The sequence below is a fragment of the Chelmon rostratus genome, chromosome 3 (assembly GCF_017976325.1).
Source record: "Chelmon rostratus isolate fCheRos1 chromosome 3, fCheRos1.pri, whole genome shotgun sequence".
Taxonomy (NCBI): Eukaryota; Metazoa; Chordata; class Actinopteri; order Chaetodontiformes; family Chaetodontidae; genus Chelmon; species Chelmon rostratus.
The window spans coordinates 10002589-10022712 of NC_055660.1; the positions used below are offsets into that span (position 1 = coordinate 10002589).

The 20124-nt window shown below is 39.2% G+C and overlaps 1 protein-coding gene across 2 annotated transcripts; it reads right to left on the reverse strand.

Annotated features, from left to right (window-relative positions):
- Positions 1-30: 30 nt before the first annotated feature.
- bdh2 (3-hydroxybutyrate dehydrogenase, type 2) lies at positions 31-8065 on the reverse strand. 2 transcript variants are annotated; one of them, XM_041965344.1, is made up of 10 exons: positions 7999-8065; positions 5511-5601; positions 4630-4708; positions 3696-3792; positions 2545-2653; positions 2127-2187; positions 1834-1947; positions 1397-1455; positions 1128-1220; positions 31-463 (listed from the first exon to the last, which is right to left on the reverse strand). In XM_041965344.1, exons 2-10 carry the CDS (start codon positions 5580-5582, stop codon positions 410-412), a joined length of 738 nt encoding a protein of 245 aa, XP_041821278.1. In that variant the 5' UTR covers positions 5583-5601; positions 7999-8065; the 3' UTR covers positions 31-409. The 2 variants fall into 2 exon arrangements, with proteins under 2 accessions (XP_041821278.1, XP_041821286.1); XM_041965352.1 differs by having other exon boundaries at positions 5511-5598; positions 7999-8043.
- Positions 8066-20124: the final 12059 nt, after the last annotated feature.

Genomic DNA, 20124 nt, shown 5'->3' on the forward strand with positions numbered 1-20124 from the left:
GTTATGTTAAATGTAGAAGTCACTCAAAGGTATTGGTAAATACGTTTTAATAGACGTTGAACATATTTCATCATTAATCACACTCAACATTTGTCTGATTGCATTGTAAAACATTTAACATGGGATCAGTCTACTATAAATTGATAATCAGTACATTGTCGCCGTGATATAGTGCATTTATGACAATGTTAGTCAACAAATTAATATTTTGGCTTTGCACACATTTGCAGCATATAATTAAGATGGAAAATCATATGACAAAAGTCTCCCACAGAATCAGTAAACATAATATGCAAAATCAAAAAAAAAAAAAAAAGATCAAGTCAAATTTGTGCACTTTATTTGGAGTTCAAATGAGAATGGAACCAACAGCCTCCACTGCTGTCGGGATGAGCTCAGTACAGTTTTCTCAGAGTCTCCATCCTCCATCGATGATTTGCTCTGTCCCAGTCACATAGGCCGACTGTGAAGGAGCCAAGAAATATCAGATCACTGGGAAATGGTTTCACTACTGACCAATCGGCAACTTTGTAAACTATGGAATATTTAACATTTACATTGGGATTTAGTAAAAACATACACTTGGGATGTTGGTTTGGATTTTAGAAATACTGAAGCTCATGAGTCCAAGTAACGCTCCCCACTCAACAAGACTTTTATCAGACACCAAAATTAAAGTCTACACAAGCTGTCATCTGTAAAAAATTTTTGATCATTTGAAATAGTGAAAATTTGAAAAACAAACAAACAAAACAGTTCAATTATATTGTCTATCAATTGTATTTCCAACCATGAGGATGAAAAGCATTTAGAATTCGTTTCAAGGCCCTCTGCATGTCTAGAAAAAAAATTCTGGGGAACCTTTTATTGTTCATTTACCAGCCTAAAAACGGTTAAATTCAAGTGTATTGAGTCTAAAACATACTGAAACCAGCCTTTAAAATATCCAACAGTATCAAATTTTTAATGTTAACTCCCAGTTTGTTGCAAAGCCCCTCAAATTTCTAGAAAACAAGCATGTGGACCTCCGTGTCCTCAGTGGTAGCTACGGCCCTGCAACACTGCCTGACTGCCGATATGATGTACCACACATGCATGACATGGAACCATTATCTGCAAGCACTCACCTCATCAGATGCCAGGTATACGCACAGGTACGCCACCTCTTCAGCTGTGCACATTCTGCCAGTTTTCTGTCTTGCCATGAAATCCTTATAAGCCTGGGGAGTTACAGAACGAGAGAGGAGCTACAGTTATAGCACTCATTATCTTCAATACCCAGCCATCAGGATTCCTTCTTGTGGAAACAAAGATAAGATGTACCTGTTAAATGACTCATGGAGGCATTACTGTCAGATTAAGAATGGAGAAAATGACAGAGCGGAGTCTACCATACCTGTTCTGGGTCAGGCTGGGCCTGGATCCTGCCCCTCAGTGATGGAGTATCAACAGTACCTGAGAAAACATACAAGAACAACCTTAAACTTGTTCATTATAATAACAATAACACTACTGAATACAGAAATATAGATAGCCTTTGACTAACTGTATCCAGTTCTGTTCTGCTGTACAAATAAAAAAATGATGAGTTTGTACAGCAGTTATTTAGACCGGCTTTGAGGGAAGAAACTTGAGGCTTCTGTATCTTTGAAATGTCCTCAAACATGAAAGAAACCCTTCAATCCTCACATTAAATATCAGTTTGATTTGTTAACAAGGATGTCTAGAGTATATAGTTAGAATTTAATATGTTAGTAACCTTGTGTAACACTTGAAGAAGAACAGAAAGGAAACAGTGGCATTGTTTTATTTTGCAGGGCGTTCTAAGCTTACCAGGACAAACACAGTTACAGCGAATGCCTTTTTCAATGAAATCAGCCGCGATGGACTTGGTGAGCCCGATCACTGCAGCCTTGGAGGTACTGTAGACACACCGGTTCACAACACCTGTCGAGGAAACACATATGTCACTCACACATAGACACACGCACACGCAAAGCAATTATCTGAGATAAGAGGATTACAATGAACATGGTCATACTTCAACGCCTCAATGGCCCTTTAACTGGCCATAATATTTCTTCTATAATCATCAACAGTGAAAAGATCTGTGGAAGATCATTTACCTTTAATGCTTGATGCAACAGATGCCATGTTAATAATGTTCCCTGACTTCTTTGCCAACATCTAGAATGACAAAATGAATTAGGAGGGTGCCATATAAACAGAATATAATTGTTAAAAATGAAGGGTAGAATTACGCAAGTCTTATTTCTATGTAACAAGTAAATGACAAATGTGCTGGGATCCAAACTAAAATTCCTCGTTGGGACAGTTTGGTTGGTTTGCAGCTAAAGCTGGATTAGTGATTGGGCAGTCACCGCCCATCATGCCACAGGCTCAGAGTAATACAGCTAATCCCAGCGGACAAAGGATGAGAACAAAATAAAAGCATATGTCGCTCCATTTACAACAGCACCAATTTCAATCTCTCAACAACAGGATAAACAGTGTTAAGCGTTCGGTAAAGTGGGCAAAGGTCACCTTAGGCAGGAAAGCCTTGCACATGAGGTACATGCTGCGGACGTTCACATTCATTGTGAAGTCCCAGTCGGCCTCTTCACAGTCCAAGATGGAGCCGTGGTGCACAAACCTGTAGACGGTAGATGACACGTAAACTTGGAAAGTGGCAAAAAGTCACACGGTATTAGGTGTAATCATCTAAACACGAGGTAAAATGTGTCAATCAGAAGCAAAACAGAAGAGCGTAAGGGATCAATATGAGAAATAAATTACTGAACTAAAAATAAAGCCTGGCCGAAATGCTGCATTACCCCCCCAACATTTTACTGAGCCCTAAAGGTCTCTATTTAGAGACCTTTGTTAAGGAGATTGACAAAGGGTCAAGTAGAGGTTAAACCTTAAGTTATAGGGATTTTGGAAATGTAGTTAAGCAGGAGATGGATAAATGTGTTAATGAGGGTACAGCATATTGGCAATATGAGCAGAACTGCTACACACTATGTCAAAGGATAAGGCTGATAATGTATTTTCTATTTATTATTAGATTCTATGTATTTATTATTGCCAACAAATTCCATTAAAAGACTGTCTGCCTGGCCCAAAACGTAGATCTCTAAAAGTGTTGTTGCACTGTAGTTTATAACAAATATTCTTCAAACAGGAGCAAACAGTTATAGTTTTTTTGTCAGCTGTAGCTTTAGTGTGCTAATGCATATTTACAGCACCACAATAGTGTATGTGGGATTGGTTAATGTCACCAATTCAGTACCCAACCAAATGTGAAATATGGTCACAATCTCCCCTTCTGTTCCTGAGTTATGGCATTGAATGGCCAGAAAAAAGTGGTTTTGCAGAACATTATGATGTCACAGTGAAGTTGACCTTTGACCTACTGGACATCACTTTACCATTTTATCATTAGTGTGAAATTTTGTCATAATTAGCTAATTAATTGTTGAGGTATGGCCAGAAATGCATCTTGTGATGGACACAGTGACCTTTGACAACCAAATTTTAATTGGTTCATTCTTCAGTCCAAATGAACGTTTGCGTCAAATTTGAAAAAATTCCCTCACAAGATTGTGATGGACGGACAACCTGAGAACATATTGGCTCCGGCTGGCGTAAAAATAGAACATATTCAGATGATACGGGAAAGAGGGGAGACGTACCCTGCAACGTTGAACAGCACATCTACATGCTCATGTTCCTTGGCCAGGGCTTCCACTTGGTCCTTCTTAGTCACATCCACGACCTTGGTCTTGATCCCTGTTGGTGAGGAGAAAAACAGAGCTTTGGTTCTGGTTCTAAAGTCCCAACTATTCTAATGGCAACTGCACAGATTTGCAAATCAATACAAACCAAACTATTTTTATTATTGAGCATTTCATTGCAGGAGACACTAGTCTAAAATGAGGACGACAACACCCCTGTGTCACACCTGCACAATTACAGTACCCACGTCCACACCTGGCCGTTACCCTGCCCACGCTCCATCGTTTCCTGTTGGCCACTCAACAGCTCTACAGTTACAGCTACAACAGTGCTCTGAGAGCTGTAGTGCTTCGCTTGTGAGCTACATGAAAGGAGGTGTTGAGAGAGGGAAGAGTGTTGATCACCTCCTAATTATTCAAACCTGGTCCAGCAGGGGCATTTTTCTGCAATAAGCCTGCTTCTTGAATTTATGGCTGACTGGTTACAAAAACAGCAACTTAAAAGGCTAAACAATGAAGATACTTAATATAATAATAATATAATAATATTAGGATATCATTGCATGCAATTTGTGTTTCATGTAATTTTTTTCATTTCATAGACCGTATGCTTAACTGATAATGATGAAATAATGAATAAAATAATAGATAATATTACTTGAGAACTACTGAAATCATTGGCAGCCTTCAAAAGTTGGTAAAAAAAAAAATTGCGTCGTTAGGATAAACTAGAGCAATGTAATGCAAATTTACATTGTTAGAGCTACCAGACATAAAGACATGACCAAGCTGTGAATAATGTAACAAACAGGGAAAAGACATGTCAGCCATTCTGGCTGCACTGCACTGGCTGGCCAGCAGATGGCGGCCTCACAACAGAAATGAATCTTGCCTTGAATGCCGTCCAGCTCTTTCAGCTTCTCTCCATTGATGTCTGTTGCTGTGACTTGAGCTCCCTCCTTTGCAAACGCCTGCAGTTGGGGAAAAAAAACCTTGAGGCAGTTCCACAATGTCATCACATGTTATAGTTTAATTTGATACATTTTTAATCTAAAATTCATTGCAGCTGTTTGCTAAATATGATTTGGATCATGTAAAAAACTAAAAGGCTGAGAGTCAGTTTTTCAGAAAATAATTCAGTTCACAGTGCTGACACCAAGGCCTCATTAGCACATGTCTACAGACAGAATGCCAATTTCTACCTCTAATTCCTCAAACCTCAACGATTAGATGGAAATAGACATCTCTATTTGAATTCCTCCACACTACACACATATCTCTGTCATACAAGGCACGATTTTACACACTTAGATAAATCACTTGAAGAGAATGGATCTGATGACGACCCAATCCCTCCTTAAACTGTGTTTGCATCACGCATGTAGAGTGATAGCATCTTCACGTAAGGCGAAATTGGTTGTTTCTATAAAACAATGTATGCATGAATTTTACATCACAGATGACAGCTTGTGTAGTTCTTGGGAGGATTCAGTGGACACTAAACATATGCAAGTCGGTTTCTGTAACCCAGTGATTTGGAAGAAAACATGTTTTGGATCACCAATATTGTTGTCGCTGTTGTGGAAAATATCATGGGACATCTGCAACATTAAAATCTGCCGTGTGCATTACACAAAGCCTGTGTGAAATACGTAATGAAGTCAGAATATACACTGCTTTCAGTCTGCACACCACAGGCTATTAAATAAACAATTTTCCTCTCTGATTTGGTTGGAAATATACTGGCGAGAAGTTCTTATTAAAGCTCATTACTATTGCTGCGGCACGTCCAATCCCTTGCGCGGCAGCTGACAACACAATCACTTTCCCGTCCAGACGGCCCATAGTGCACCTTTCGCTGCTGCTGCGATCAAAACAGACAAACAAAAATAGAGTATTGAACAGCAACCATAAGGTCATTGTGAAGATAGAGGCTCTCTTTCTGAAGAATAAAAAATACCTAAAAATCTCCTGTTGAGCATTCATTAGATACTTGCAAATGTGTTTCTGAAAGACTGATTCAGCTGTAAGGAGTTACAAATGTTCATAAACCATTTGTTAACTCAATGCAAACAACAAAAAACACTGAAATACTAAACTTACTGACTCAGGAGTGCAAGCTCTAAACACCCCAACGAAGAGTTCTTACGAGATCCGCATTAATCAATCACAGGATGACCTCTGTTAAACTGAGAAGTAATGATTGACAGGCTATTTCTCAACAGACATTTTTGAGCAGAGACACCTAAAATGTGCAAAGTGGATTCATGGCAGCCCGCTGCAGAAAAATCTCTGCAAAGTGACCATCCATACATTACTGAGCTTTATGACACCTATAACAGACATTACACATTGGTGGAGTATCAGAATTTGTGAATGTGATTGACTGGCCGGCTTGCAGTGTCCTTAATAGCACAACAGCAGATAGTAACAAAGTCCTTGGTTATAAATGACAATTTTATTACAATATCTCAACACGGGCCTTTTGAGGACATGTTTTTTTACCACTCGTTTTATCTGAAAGCTTCAAGGACGGGCAAATCACTGATTTCTTTTAATATTTTATAACATGTGGCCATGATAAACCTTAAACAATACAAAACAAACTCCTTTCAGCTCCTAAAACAGGACTGCACCTTTATTCTACTACTTATCTTGTTTCTCACTTTCAACAAATCGATGCGACCGTGACGACTCACACTTATTCCTGAGAGTACTCATGGTTTTATCACCAGAGGCGAACAAGAAGAAACTTGTCTGAAACGATCTCGACCTTGGTGAAACTTCAGGATTTCAAAATACAGTATCCAACATTAGGACCATCATGACACACCATTGGGTCGGGCACCATTGGGTGTGTGTGTGTGTGTGTGTGTGTGTGTGTGTGTGTGTGTGTGTGTGTGTGTGTGTCCTTTCTGCATTTTCCTGGCACAGTTTGCTCTATTCAGCCCTTATCAGCAGCCATTGGGTTCAGTTTAATCATCAGTGCAAAGTGAAGTGAGACAAACAAAAAGCTAAACTTTTCATGTGGCAGTTTTCTTTTTTCCTCAGATATATTCTAAATTTGTATTCCTGGCATGGAGACGGTTTAATCTGACACACAGCAGTGTGACATGTTTTGTCATATTTTGTTCCCACTCTTTCTGAATAAAAATACAGACTATATTGTAAATATTGTAATAATTTCATGATAATATCTCCTAGTCAGCCATCAGTTACAGTGGTTAATGTGTGTTCAGCACAGCTAAGACCAGCAGACGTGAGGCATCAAAAGTCAGCTTTTGATAACCTTATTTTATATATATATGCTTTTAATCATGTGTAGGCCTATTAATACCCATATGTTAGTACCCGATGTAATAGGTCCAATGATCTCTCATATACTGGAGTAAATGAATCAATGTGCACATACCAGTTTGGGCAATATTCATCTGTTGAGTCTGCAGTGTGATTCAAAAGCAACTATTAATAGAAATGACTTTGTAAGCTTTATTTTGAAATCCTGATAGACTCCACACCTGTACCTATACTGTACCTGCTGAACGTCACGACGGCCGCTTGAAACGGTGCAACTCTAACTCGTCCAGGTTTTCAACACTAATGGGAACCGTCCATTTTGGCAAACTAGCACGATTACAAGTATGCCGAATTAATTATTAGGAGTCCCTGTTTGCAGTGCAGGTTATTCATGTATGTAAACACAACGATTTGCAAGGAATGCTGAAGAACACTTAAAAACATGATGATTCTCAGGCAAGTTCTGTTAATCTTTTTTTTTCTTTGTTTTTCAAGCGAATTTATGGATTTAATAAAGTGCTACGTAGGGTCGCAAAGACAGCTTCAACCATAAAGTTCAGAATAGGGCACACTCATTTTAGGGGTGACTTGATTGCAAATGACTGCTGCCTTAATCACAGCCGTGGTTTGATGTTGGCTGCTGTGGTGTACACGTGTCTTTTACTTTTGCTCTTTGTCTGCGTATATTTCTTCAGCACAAACACCTGCTTCTGCACAGATCTGCTATCAGCTCTCTGAGTGATACTTAACAGACTGCACTCTTTGGATTCTAATCGTTGCATAACACCTTTCTATTAACGTGCCTCGCCAACTCACTGAACACCATTACCACTGAAAATGCAGGTTGCAGGTCGCTACAGCTGAACAAACTGTGGCGACCTGTGCTGTGGAACTCGTACATTTGCTAATAACATGTTGCAAAGTCAAGTACAAGAGCAGAAAAACTATTTTTGGAAAAACTCACCCTCTGCTGAGGTCCCGCACACTGGATGTCAAAGATCGCAGCAGCTCAACGTGACCATCTGCGTGTCCCACTATTGGTTCCAGACCAGGAAGTGATCTTCACGGTGGTTTGTAATTTGAGAAGGCGAAATTAGAGAGCAAGAGACTGTAATCTCTCCTTTGTGCAGCCGGGGCACGTTTACTTAAATGTGTTTATGTTCTTCTTGCGAGAGAGTACATTTATTTATCCATGTAGAAGAGTTTTTATTTATTTCTTGTTTTTTAATTTTGCAAACAGCTATTAAAATAGGCACGAGTTGACTCCTCTTTTGGTGGCTGCAGACTGTCAATGAGTACTTTCACTATTGATGCTGTAATGAAGTTTTGCAGAAAGTGTAACCCTGACCTACTTTTACTCAAGTAAGGTTTTGAATGCAGGGCTTTTATCTGAATACTTCTTACTAGTCTGATGACATAAATGCATGTATTGTCGGTAATATTCTTTATATCATGAGTTTATAAGGGATGTGTGATTTTGTCATTAGTATTTATTTCACTTGTTTTTCTTTTAATAGATTCAAAAAGTCTGCACTCAAGCAGCAAGAGTCAAGCTGATGGAGACCCTTTAATATATATATATAAATTCATTTTTTTAAATTGATGAAACAAATGAATAAAGCTATATGTTGCTATATAAGCTGTATGCCTCCCTTGTCCTTCTTTCTGGTTGGTATTTAGCCTCAAGGAGGGCCAGCGCACGGTGTCTCCATTCAAAGAAAGCAATGTCCTCTTGACTTTGGACTCTTCATCTTTTCAGAGCCCTGCTTTCTGCATGGATTTATCCAGCCAGGTCTCCCAGGCCGCTTGAAAATCTCATGCATTTCTTCAAAGCAAATTATACTGACTGGTCTGAAATTACTACTACCATAGTTGTAGAAACGTCCTTCTGAGCCAACTAGAAGGTGAAGTAGGACCCTTTAGGACCCTTCTAACCATTGTTTGTGGTGCCACTAACACCTGAAGACATGTCCATTTAAAAGGGTAACAATCAAAGCAGCTGTGTTATCTGACCCTTGATCTGCTGACTTACAAAGGCAGTTATAAAATATATAAATGTTTGTGTGAGTGTGTGTATATACACGCGCGCGCGCACACACACACACACACACACAGACACACATATATATGGCCAACCCCTCACAGTCTTCTTCTTTCCACTGATGCCATGAGATACAGCTGGAAAGGACCAATGCCAGGGGCTAAAATCGGAATATCTCTGCCTCTGGAGCATCGATTTTTTAAATAATATCTTTTTATTCTGTCTCTTGAGTGCCCCAGCTTCGTGGAAGCATGGTACTACCTTATCTGGATTTGATGGGAGAGACAGAAAATTTTGTACATTTTGACTTATGGAAACTGTAGGATTTCTTGAGCTTGATCCACACAAGGGACTAAAAGTCTGGATATTTCAGCCTCTGTTGCATTGATTTTGACCATTCTTTGTCTCTCTGATTGAATACAAAACTAAATCACTTGAGTTCCCTGTCAGAATCAATGGGTTTGTGCAGAATCAACATCAGAGGTGACTTGTAGCAAACCTTTAATGGCTTATTGATTGAGCTGGAAGAAAAAATTAAAGTGTTTGCTCCATATTGCTATATATCCATTCAATCCAAGATTTACACAATTTGTGTAACCCAAATGAGCAAATGAGTCAATACATGTAGAGTCATTACAGCACAGAGACACAGAGACTGTAACTGAAACACTGTTTATGTGCTGTATCCCTCCTGCTATTACTTGTCCTTCCTGTAGGTGGTGCAGTCTACTTTGAGTAGAGCAAGTCTGACCAAACAGTCCCCCCTCGTGGGGAATCTGAACAATTTTGCATCGGAATATGTTGCAGCAAAATACAGTATATGTAGAATACAAGTTAATGCAGATGTATAATTGCAATTAGTAATTAAGATCAGAGGGATATAAGAGGATATAATATGTATCCCTAATCAACTTACTTTAGAGTGGATACTGATAAACTGACACACCCAGGACCAGGACTGAAAAACTCAAAGTTGCCCCCAGATGTAAATTCATATTTTATTTATTTTTTTTATTTTTTTACTGAAAAAGGCTTTGGCAGTAAAAACACAATGCGGTGCAGTTGCAGATGGGTTTGTATCAGGAAGAACACATTATTATTGGGCCTAGTAGGTACAGCAGCAGCAAACCATTCAAAATGGCCAGTCCTCTTCAGGGCATAGTGACAGTTTACAAATGGGGAAAGGGTCCAGACTGGCCTCTGCCCAGTATAAACTGATGGCTTTATCTGACAGGTGCAGAGGGTAAATATACGGTACAGATAAAATACTCACTGTAAACAAGCCCAGAGGCAGATTTTCTAGTGGAATTCATGTTTCTAAATGTACTTGTTATTTTATGTTGGAAGACTATTCCAATTCCCAACTAACCAGTCACTAACAGCAGTTCCTGTTAATACTGTGTTTGGTGTGATTCCATTATTTTATTGGATGTCTGTAAGTGGTTTCAGTTTTTTTAAGCACATGCATAGTAGACAGTATATATCCTATTTTTTCCATCGCTTTATACATTATGTCTATCAATAATTGAGATGGACTGTCTACAAGCGAACTCAGTCCAAATGCATAAACATGGATGAAACACATTTCACGAGCAGACCTCCAGCAATCCACAAATTATTACATATGGCTTGTGGAAAAATATGAATATTTCAGTCTTTAAGGGTTTTTTTTGTTGTACAATACACTCAATTTAAAAAGACACAGAAATACATCTCTAACCACACCTCTTTTGTTGTTAAATGTCCTTGTAATTGATTTGTAATTTTCCTCTAAGAGCCTGTTAACACATCTTAATATGATCAAGGATCAAGGACCTTCATGTCTGTCAGTAAGGACTAACAGATTGCTGAAAGAAAAGCTTGTTAAGACCAAAAGAAGGCAATGAATGAATCATTATTGTTGGCAGTGCACCATTCTGCTGTTACAAATGAGGGAATAGGCCTTTTTCTGATTTCTGTAAGGAGATAAATCAAATGTCTTAAAGCCTAACAACAGGAAGGGCAGACAGGTACCATACGAGCACGACACCACTGCTTTATGCTAGATCTAATCTCATTTCGGGTGAAAGCTTGGTTCAAAGTTTGACCTCTGGCAGGCCTTGCTACTGTATTACTCACTGGTCAAGCCACTGTAGAATAGAAAACATTAAAATTTTATGACACAGGGTGAGGCAATTACTGGTACTGATGTGAATTACATAAAGAGCTTCCAGCACAACTCAGGGCTTTTATACCGTAAGACAATTTTCCTCACAGTGAAACACAATAACAATTAGAAAGATTACACTCTTATTCAAATTCTTCCATTAGTCAAGTGTTATTAGTCATTTGTTAATATGACACTCTGACATATTTTTAGATATCTTCCTGAAAGAGAATTGTAGACATTAAAAGCATCATAATTTCAGCAGGAAATCAAAGCCAGAAGAGGCCAATATTACTCCAGGCTTCAGCACGTTTTCAGAGACATGGGACCGAGGCTTAGACTCCAAGCCACATGACAGTCTGTAGTGTTTGGTTAAATTCCCTGCATCTGTGTTGACTTTAAACACAGCAGTGGAATTTTTATGAATCCTTGATGCATGAGTTCTCTTATCTGATGTCAGAGAGGGCTCTGAAAATGTCACTGGAGCTTTTGAAATTGAATCTCTATCACTTGTTCAGTTAAACTTCATGCATAGATGAACATGAGTAATGTAACATTTACATTGACTGCCCCAGAAGGAATTTTAACTACACCAGTGGACTGGCCTAATCCTACATGGTTTAATAATGTAAGTACCAAACTTGTGTGTTCTGAAGTGTTCTGAAGAGCTTCTGTAAGGGTAAATTTCTCCATTGTGAGATTAATAAAGTCAAAAAGTAAAGTAAGAAATCCAGCAGGCCTTGAGCATTCATTTGGAGTTGTTTCTGCAGTGAAACACACAGGAGCAGTGGGCTGCTGCATCAAGGGCCCGGGGAGCCAATTGGGGGTTAAGTGCCTTGCTTAAGGGCACATCAGCCGGCTAATGGAGGGAGAGGGGGTACTCCACCACACCCAAATTCTTCTGCCAGTCCGGTGGGGGAATCGAACCGATGACCTTCCGATCACAAGCAGAATCTCCAACCTCTATTGTACAAACTGAAATACGCGATACATTATTATTGCAGCTTTTTATACTATATATCATAATTTTGGCTATTTTAGACTGCTTCACTTACATAGACTTAAGACTTTCCATTTCGGATGACTTCAACTGTTAAAAGGGCTTAGAGAGAACAGGTTACGCAAGAGGCAACACAGTTGACGGCTCAGTATGTTGTCAAAGGATCCAGCAGCAGCAGCCTTGCACAGCCTCTGGGCTGATCTTGATTGCAATGGATTCGCTGGGAAATCCCATCAACCATTTCCAATCTTCCAGAGTTGAATTCTATCATTTCAGTAATATGACGAAACCGAGTAAAGATTGATTGTTTGAATTTCTCCGCTGACAGTAAAATTGCCACCCCAACGTCACATAGCTACTGTTTACACAAGGCTTATTTCAAGTGGTCCTTGGCCATTTGGAAGGTGAGCAATGTTGATTTTGATTCCAGCGTCAAAGGTGTCACTTGGCCAAAACAGAAAAATACCACCATCTTTAATAAATAATCCCATCTGTTTTTCCTAGACCTTAATTTCTTTGCTATTTTCTTCACACCACCATCTGACAAGCTGTCCTCAAAGCTATAGGCCTATTCATCTTTGCTCCTGTACTGTGACAACTGAGAGAGGAGGATTACGGCCAGTGGCAGGTCAGAGGTCAGTGAAGCAGGCCTGTGTCTATATGAATCCTCTGAGAGGTTAGATGGATAAAAACAAATCAGTAACAAGCCTCTTCTATCTATCTATAAGTGCTTTAAGTGTAAAGAAGTTAGAGAAATAGCTTGCCATTTTAGGAAATATTTGTTTTCACTTTCATGCCGAGTGTGGGAGAGCGAAAACAGGCAGCAGCAGTTAAAAACTAACCAATTTAATAACTAATAAATGTTATATCTCAATGTTAATCTGCATACAAATAAAAATACAACAACAATTTGTGTCATCTTTTCAAAAAAATCACATTGTAGTTCATTTGAACTAAAACATAATCTATTTAGATTATTTCAAACACAACCCAAGTGGCCTATAAAATATGCTGAAGCCAAATTTCCCTCCTCATGAATTACAATGAGACAAATTTCAGCCAGTGGCGAATTGATGCCGCCAAGTTAGAGTCGCGCAGACTGAATGGGAAGCTGCTTATATGTTTTGCAGGCTATTGGCAAAAGTTTTTTGATGACACTGTTAAATTTCAACTTGTGGACTGCTGTTATAGCCTGCTAAACATGCTAGCTCCTGCAGTTTATGTTAACAGCCCTCCCCTGCCTGCCTGCAAGCCGTCAGTCTGACCGTTCTCTCTCACCGCAGCCTCACTTGAGTTGCACACAAGAAGAAGAAGAAGAACACACAAGGTGCGCACAACATGGAATAAAAGGTATGGTGATCAAATACTTCTTTATTTTTCAGGTTCTAATGGAAGTTTGAATTTTGACTAAAAAGAGACCATCCTCCTCAGACTGCAAAGTTGCCAGGCAACCAGCTGAGACACTGCACAGAAGAAGAATAAACTGCTGATTTTAAGAGAGTGGTGTCGATCATGTCATCTTACTCTCGGCAAGAAAGAAAGTAAGGGTGTTTCCCAAAAAGTTGGACTATTCCTTTAATGTGCGATAGGCACATTGAGGGTGTGAATAGTGTGGCTGTAGATCTGGTAGCTTTTAGCTGTCACTATATGTAAAAAAAATCTAAAAAATATACTCTCAACTTCATGAGCACAGCACTGATACATGGTTATAAACCACAGAGCAATACTCTTTGAGCCATTTGGCTGCCTCATAACATCTAACGGAGGGCTTCTGGGCAGAGGCCAGAATAGTAGAGGTAGCTCCAGACAGCCATGGCAGGGGAGAAGAAGAGTTGCGTGTTCTTTAACAATAACATTTGTGTTTGAATCAGTCAAGCTTGACAAAATTAGATCTGAAGCCAAAGCAAAAAGCAGCTTTGCAGCACGCTGAAGGATGAGTAGATAGATAGATAGATAGATAGATAGATAGATAGATAGATAGATAGATAGATAGATAGATAGATAGACTTTATTTATCCCAAGCTGGGAAATTGCAGTGCACCCTCACAAAAAACACAAGAAATGGAAAACGTCCCAAAGAGCAGCAATGATTCTTTTTTTTACCTCCCTCTGTTCGTTTTTCACGCAGATTGACAACCTTACATTCACATTACTTCTCTTCTGTCTCTGTGGACCTCTTTGAAAAAGTCAATGTGCCTGACTCAAAGTCTATTCATCATACCGATTATGCTACCTATTGTGATTTACGTTGCTGTCTTGCGGCACACAGCTCCAACTGTAAGAAATCAGAAAAGGATTTTGTGCTGTTTCCTCAGGCAGGGTATCTCACAGTGCAATTAAAGAAAGAACATGCACCATGGGTAAAAATCAATCCAAACTTTGAAGCCAGGTGTCATTAGCACTTCCAACGTGGATAGGAATCACATTTTTCTGTCATAAATTTTGGCACACACATTTCACCATGGCACCAGAACGGCAGCAATTCATAATCTGCAAAAAAAAAAAAAAAAAAAAAAGAGAGAAAAGGACCCATTTAATTTTCCAAAGGGAGAGAATAAATGAAGATGTAGTGTTGAAAACAGATGTGCAGCTGCCAATGCAGTCGACGGATTCCCACATAAAATCGCTGGCGCTGGAGTGTTTTTCTGTTTAAAATGAATGAATGAGTGACGAGCAGAAAATTGAAATTCCATGCAGACGGCTGGGAGACGACGGCTGCCACATTTTGTATTTAAAGACTGACAGACAGACAACCCAAACACAACATACCTCTGGTCACAGCTGTCACCGGCCCAGAGGCATACAAACTGAATTAACCATGGTAAAGAATTACGTTCCGTTCTGTTAATTTTCCTCCCACTAGTCATTGTCCTCTCTGCTGAGCGGTGAACACCAGCCTGGTTTCATTGCAGTGCAGTGTTGTTTTTTTGTGGTGTGTGGACTTGAGCATAAACCGACTAAGAGAATGAAAGGAACATTATTGCAGTCTGGCTATCGTAAACATTCACAGAGGAAGCAAATGATTTGTCTTGCATCTTAAAACGAAGGGAGGATGCAGTTGGCAAGTCTGGGAAGAATTAGGCAAGATATAGGCAAGATATTTATTTTTCCAGTCTCAATTAGTGACTGAAAACTGGACATTAGAATTCAATTTAATCTCTTCATATCCTCCTTTATTTTCTGACTTCAAAGCTTAAAATTTAAGATTAGAATTTAAATTCTCCTCAGTTTCTCATCTGATCCAAATCCCAGTTTCGATGTTAGATCTTTACTGCTTCATTCAGAGTCTTTTTATGTAAGTTTTTTGTTCTCTGTTCTTTTAATTAAAGCCACTTGTCAATTTTCCCCTTCAGAACTGCTTTGTATGCATCACAAACAATCTGTGGGGGTCCTTCCCTCTTATCAGCTTCATCAAGATAAACTTTTACATCATCCTTATTTGCAGCCTCATTTGGTTTAGAATCCCTGTGTTTAGCCTCCTTGTAGTTTTCTTCTTTTCAGAACTTAATATCAAATTCATAGAAATTGGGGAGTGATGTGACAAGTCCATGGTCCCAACATTACAGTTTATCACCCCATAAATCTTTTTGAAACATAAAAAAATAGTCTTGAGCCTTGAATAGAGAAAATGTGGGCGGGGAAAAAGGTATAGTTCCTCTTTGTCTGATTCAGATCCATTCTTTATCTGAAAGTTCCAGCTCCCCCATTATTATTGTTATTTTTGTTGTTTCCTTCTCTCCTGAGTAGCAAACTATCGGAGGTCAGGTGAAGTCTAACATTAAATTAGGAGACCCTGAGCCTCCGAGATAAATAATTCAAAGATTTGTTCATAGAATTTCCAATACCAGTACAAATGTTCCATCAGTGTCTTTCTTTTTATATGTGCACTCAAAGTTTAATTTACTTGAGATGAAAGTTGCTATCCCTCTCTGAGAACTCTGACTAAAGGAAGAATACTGATTGACTTTGTACTTTGTATTGTGTGTCTGTGGGTATTTTAATCCCCTGCAAACCTAAATTTACATCTTACACCCTGAGGCTGCAAGGAATGGAAGCACCAACACATTCATTAACCAGTAACACTGTAACGAAATAATGAACCCAGTCACAAATAACAACACTGACTTCCGCTGTTAAAGCCTCTTTTATGGACTAATGACGCGGTTGTAATGTGACTTTAGAGGAAAGTCTTTTCCCCTTAACAGCGCAAGAGGGCCTTCTTCAGCTTCGAAATTGGTTTGCAGGTCCGTTATGTCCAGTAGGAGGTGTCCTGGCCCCAAATGTATTCTCAAAATACTCAAAACATGATTTTCTTGATAAATTTAGTGTCATAGTGGGAAATAATTTTGGCCGCAAGATCTGTCTCAATGCAAAAGAAGCCCACAATCTCTGTTCTTGTGATTATTTTGGCAGTGACTAAAACAATACATTTTTAGAGGCCAAATCTCTTTACCAGTCCCCATGCAGAACCTGGACTGGAGGTGGTCCAGAGGACAGTCCTGACCTTATAGGAATTTTATAGACAGGCTGCTTAATACTCTGAACCTTCACTGTAAGTAAATGATGATTGCTATCCACAAAGAGGACCCACACTGGGGAGCTTTACAGCTAGAGGACATTTTATCTAAAATCAGGTCCAGATTAACTTATTTCAGTCATGATTTTATCTGCAAGTTAAGATACGATGGCCATGTAAATGCTGTTGGCATTGCACTACAGGTGCAGGTAACACAGTGTCACATCCACACACAGAATGTTCCTGTCAGAGGAGCTGAACGTTTCAGCATTGTACAGCAGGGGTCTATATCAAAAACTGAGACACATTAGCAGCTAACTCTGGGTTCAGCTCAGGCTTTTTGATCTTGTATTTTCACCAGTGTAAAAGCCGTGCAGTTCTCTGGAAACTCCTGCAGGCAAGCTGAACTGTATACATTATTAATAATCCTGTAAGATGAGGGACAAACACTGAACAATGATTTATGGCAAAGCAGAGGTAAAGTTCAGTTTTCCCTGGTCATTTTTACTGAACTCACAGTGTTTGAATTAGTGGAGAGGTAGTGAGGCTCAGCTCCCCCAGAAGAGAACAGAGCAATCAACAAAATTTTGATAAACTGATAAATGACCACAGCATTTCCACCGCTGCAGTGAATCAGATCTGTGTCTTGTCACCAGGCATTTCAGATGTGTACAACTCTGCAGCAGTGAGTGCAGCTGATTTCATCATCTGTCAATAATGTGTATAACATCATTGATCTGGACATGTGCTGGCCGTTCTTTTATGTATCACGCCTCATCGGACTGGTGAGTCTCAACGATTGGTCCATGGTGTCGGCCACAGGAGTCGGCTCAACCTCCTGCCAGGCATTAAGTTCAGCAGCGTATCTTCTCTGTGCATCAGCATGCAGTGAAGACTTCTCTCTGCATTCAGATGCTTCTTTCTGTCAGCCAAAAAAAAAAAAAAAAAGAACCAAAAAAAAAAAAAAAAAAGGTTTTGTGATAGATTTTTCCACCCATTAACAAAGTTAATGGTTAGTAGGGCCCAGTTTCCTAAACTAAGTGGTGAGATTTTTAAAAGCCTCTTGGTAATGCTTGGTATTCTGCTCTGGAAGCTGTTTTTTTTATGATAGTTTCACCTTCAAGACTGACCATGAAATAAGCTTTCCTTTGAACTTTATTTAAATGCTGTATTCAAGCTTTGTGGGCCTATCTTCTGTATTTTAGCTGATAGGCCCAGCTGTTTACATGTGGGCTACTTCCACTCTTCCAGAAACAGCCATCGGCGTCTTTCACTGTAGTGTCAACCTAATATCTGTTTCAGTGTCGAACTAAACCTGTAGTTATGAACCTCTACTGTATTTGCAGCTGTTCAGCGGAAAATGTCACTCAATATACTCATTTTGAGCCAATTCTGACTTCCACAAAATTACAATTTCATTAATGATTATATTGATTATGATACCACACCCCTCTAGTAAATTACATTATACATAAAGCCCATTTGGCACTGAGGTTTTGCCCCTGCTGAAATGTGTGCTGTTTATCAATATCCCTCACTGATGTTAGAAAAGAATGGAAATGTCTTCATTAAATACCTCAGTCACATACCTACATATGTAGTGTTTAAAACAAATGTGCAGCTGCCAATGCAGTCGGCGGATGGGCCACTTCTTAGAGGAACAAAAGTCTTCTGGTTCTGCCAACACTTATGGCTATAGGGTGCATTATTTCAAATCTAAGTAGCTGATGAATGAACTTGACAACTACTCTTCAAAGGCAGCCCCCAGGGAGGGAACAGTTTCTGCATGGTGATGCAGAGCTGACAGACTAACCATCTCTTCGGTTCTCAGAACATGAAACAGAAAAAGAAGACCACCAATGGAACTAGCACCTGTTTCATGAAAAATGCCATATCGTACTGTTCAAGAATATCGTCCTATAGCTACTCAAAAACACTTATACAGTCGTGTATTATGGGGCCAGCTGACCTCGGCATAAGGCTCTGTTCAAAACTGTTGTCCCATCTTATCAAAATGTTACGTCATGTTGGGCAACTTCCTCTAAAGGCAAATGACTGGCCCAGACAAAACACAGTGTTCAGAGTTTTCTGTGCATACTATATGACAACATGCCATGATGACTTACAGTTTATCGTCCTGTTACCTTTGATTTGAATAGTTTAGCATTAAAATGACTACTAGATTTTTAAAAATAGTTCTTGTTCTTCCTACAGATAACATTCTGGCTAAGTATTTTACAGTATCTTAAAGATGCGTTAATTGATGTATTGGCCACTAGGAGGCAGAAAAACATAAAAACAAGCTGACACAATCACAGAATTGTCAATTTATCATTTTTTAAAAAAAAAATCTGGTTCAGTCTTGAGATAAACATGTATTAAGTTCAGATGCTCAAGTTCAGACGCTGCCTGAATCTACCTTATGAGCTATCTTAATGGTTTTGAAATTAAAACATGAACTTTATTCCAAACTTTATTTTTTTTCAATTATGGACCTATGATTGAAAGCAATATTTCATACCAAAACACAAAGGTTAAAAGGAGTAATGAGACAAAACATTTTCTATGTTGCTTTTTTCTGATAGAGGTTTTCAAATCTGAGTGAACATTTTGCACTTTTATGGAGCTTTGGTGTATAAAAAGTACCAGAACAAAACCCCAAAGGCAAACATACACCATGCACAGCTTTCCCTTTAAATTAAGAAAATGGCATACAATTGACATATGGAAACGATGTAGAACATGAAATTGCGTGCCGCAACGTGTCAACCATCAGATATAGATGCGGTTTCTTCTCTTTACATGTCAGCAGTGGCTATTATTCCTGCAAAACCTCTCACCTGTGGACACAAGCATAATTCAAAAACAAGTCATGCTTAGCAACATCTTAGCAACCTTTGAAATTTGTCAAACGCCCATTACCCCTCGTAACACTGCAGCGCATCCTTGTTATATACTGTATGCCTTCAGTCATGATTACCAGCATCGTTACAGCCTTGCAACCACCTGCCAGCTGGTTAGTCTGTCATTGACGTCACAGGAAAAAACTGCTTGCACTCAGACCTCCTGCAGAGACGTGTACTGAGGTACAGCGATGAATGTAGATATCGGAAAGCAGAGACATCATTTCTTTGAATTCTCTTTGAATGGGGCCTGGTCCTTTCATCTCGGTTTTTCCAGTTCCAGCCATCTCAAGGAGAGAAAGACTTGTGATGGCGATCTTGTAGAACAATCGATAAAGACGTTTGCGGGCTGTGAGAGGCTTTATGGCACTTGGCTAAAATGTCATTCAAAATACATTTACCTTGCTCCTGGCAGCAAGTACCATGGGCTGAAGACCTCTATGGACTACACCCAGAAAACTTTAAAACACCAATAGCACAGCTT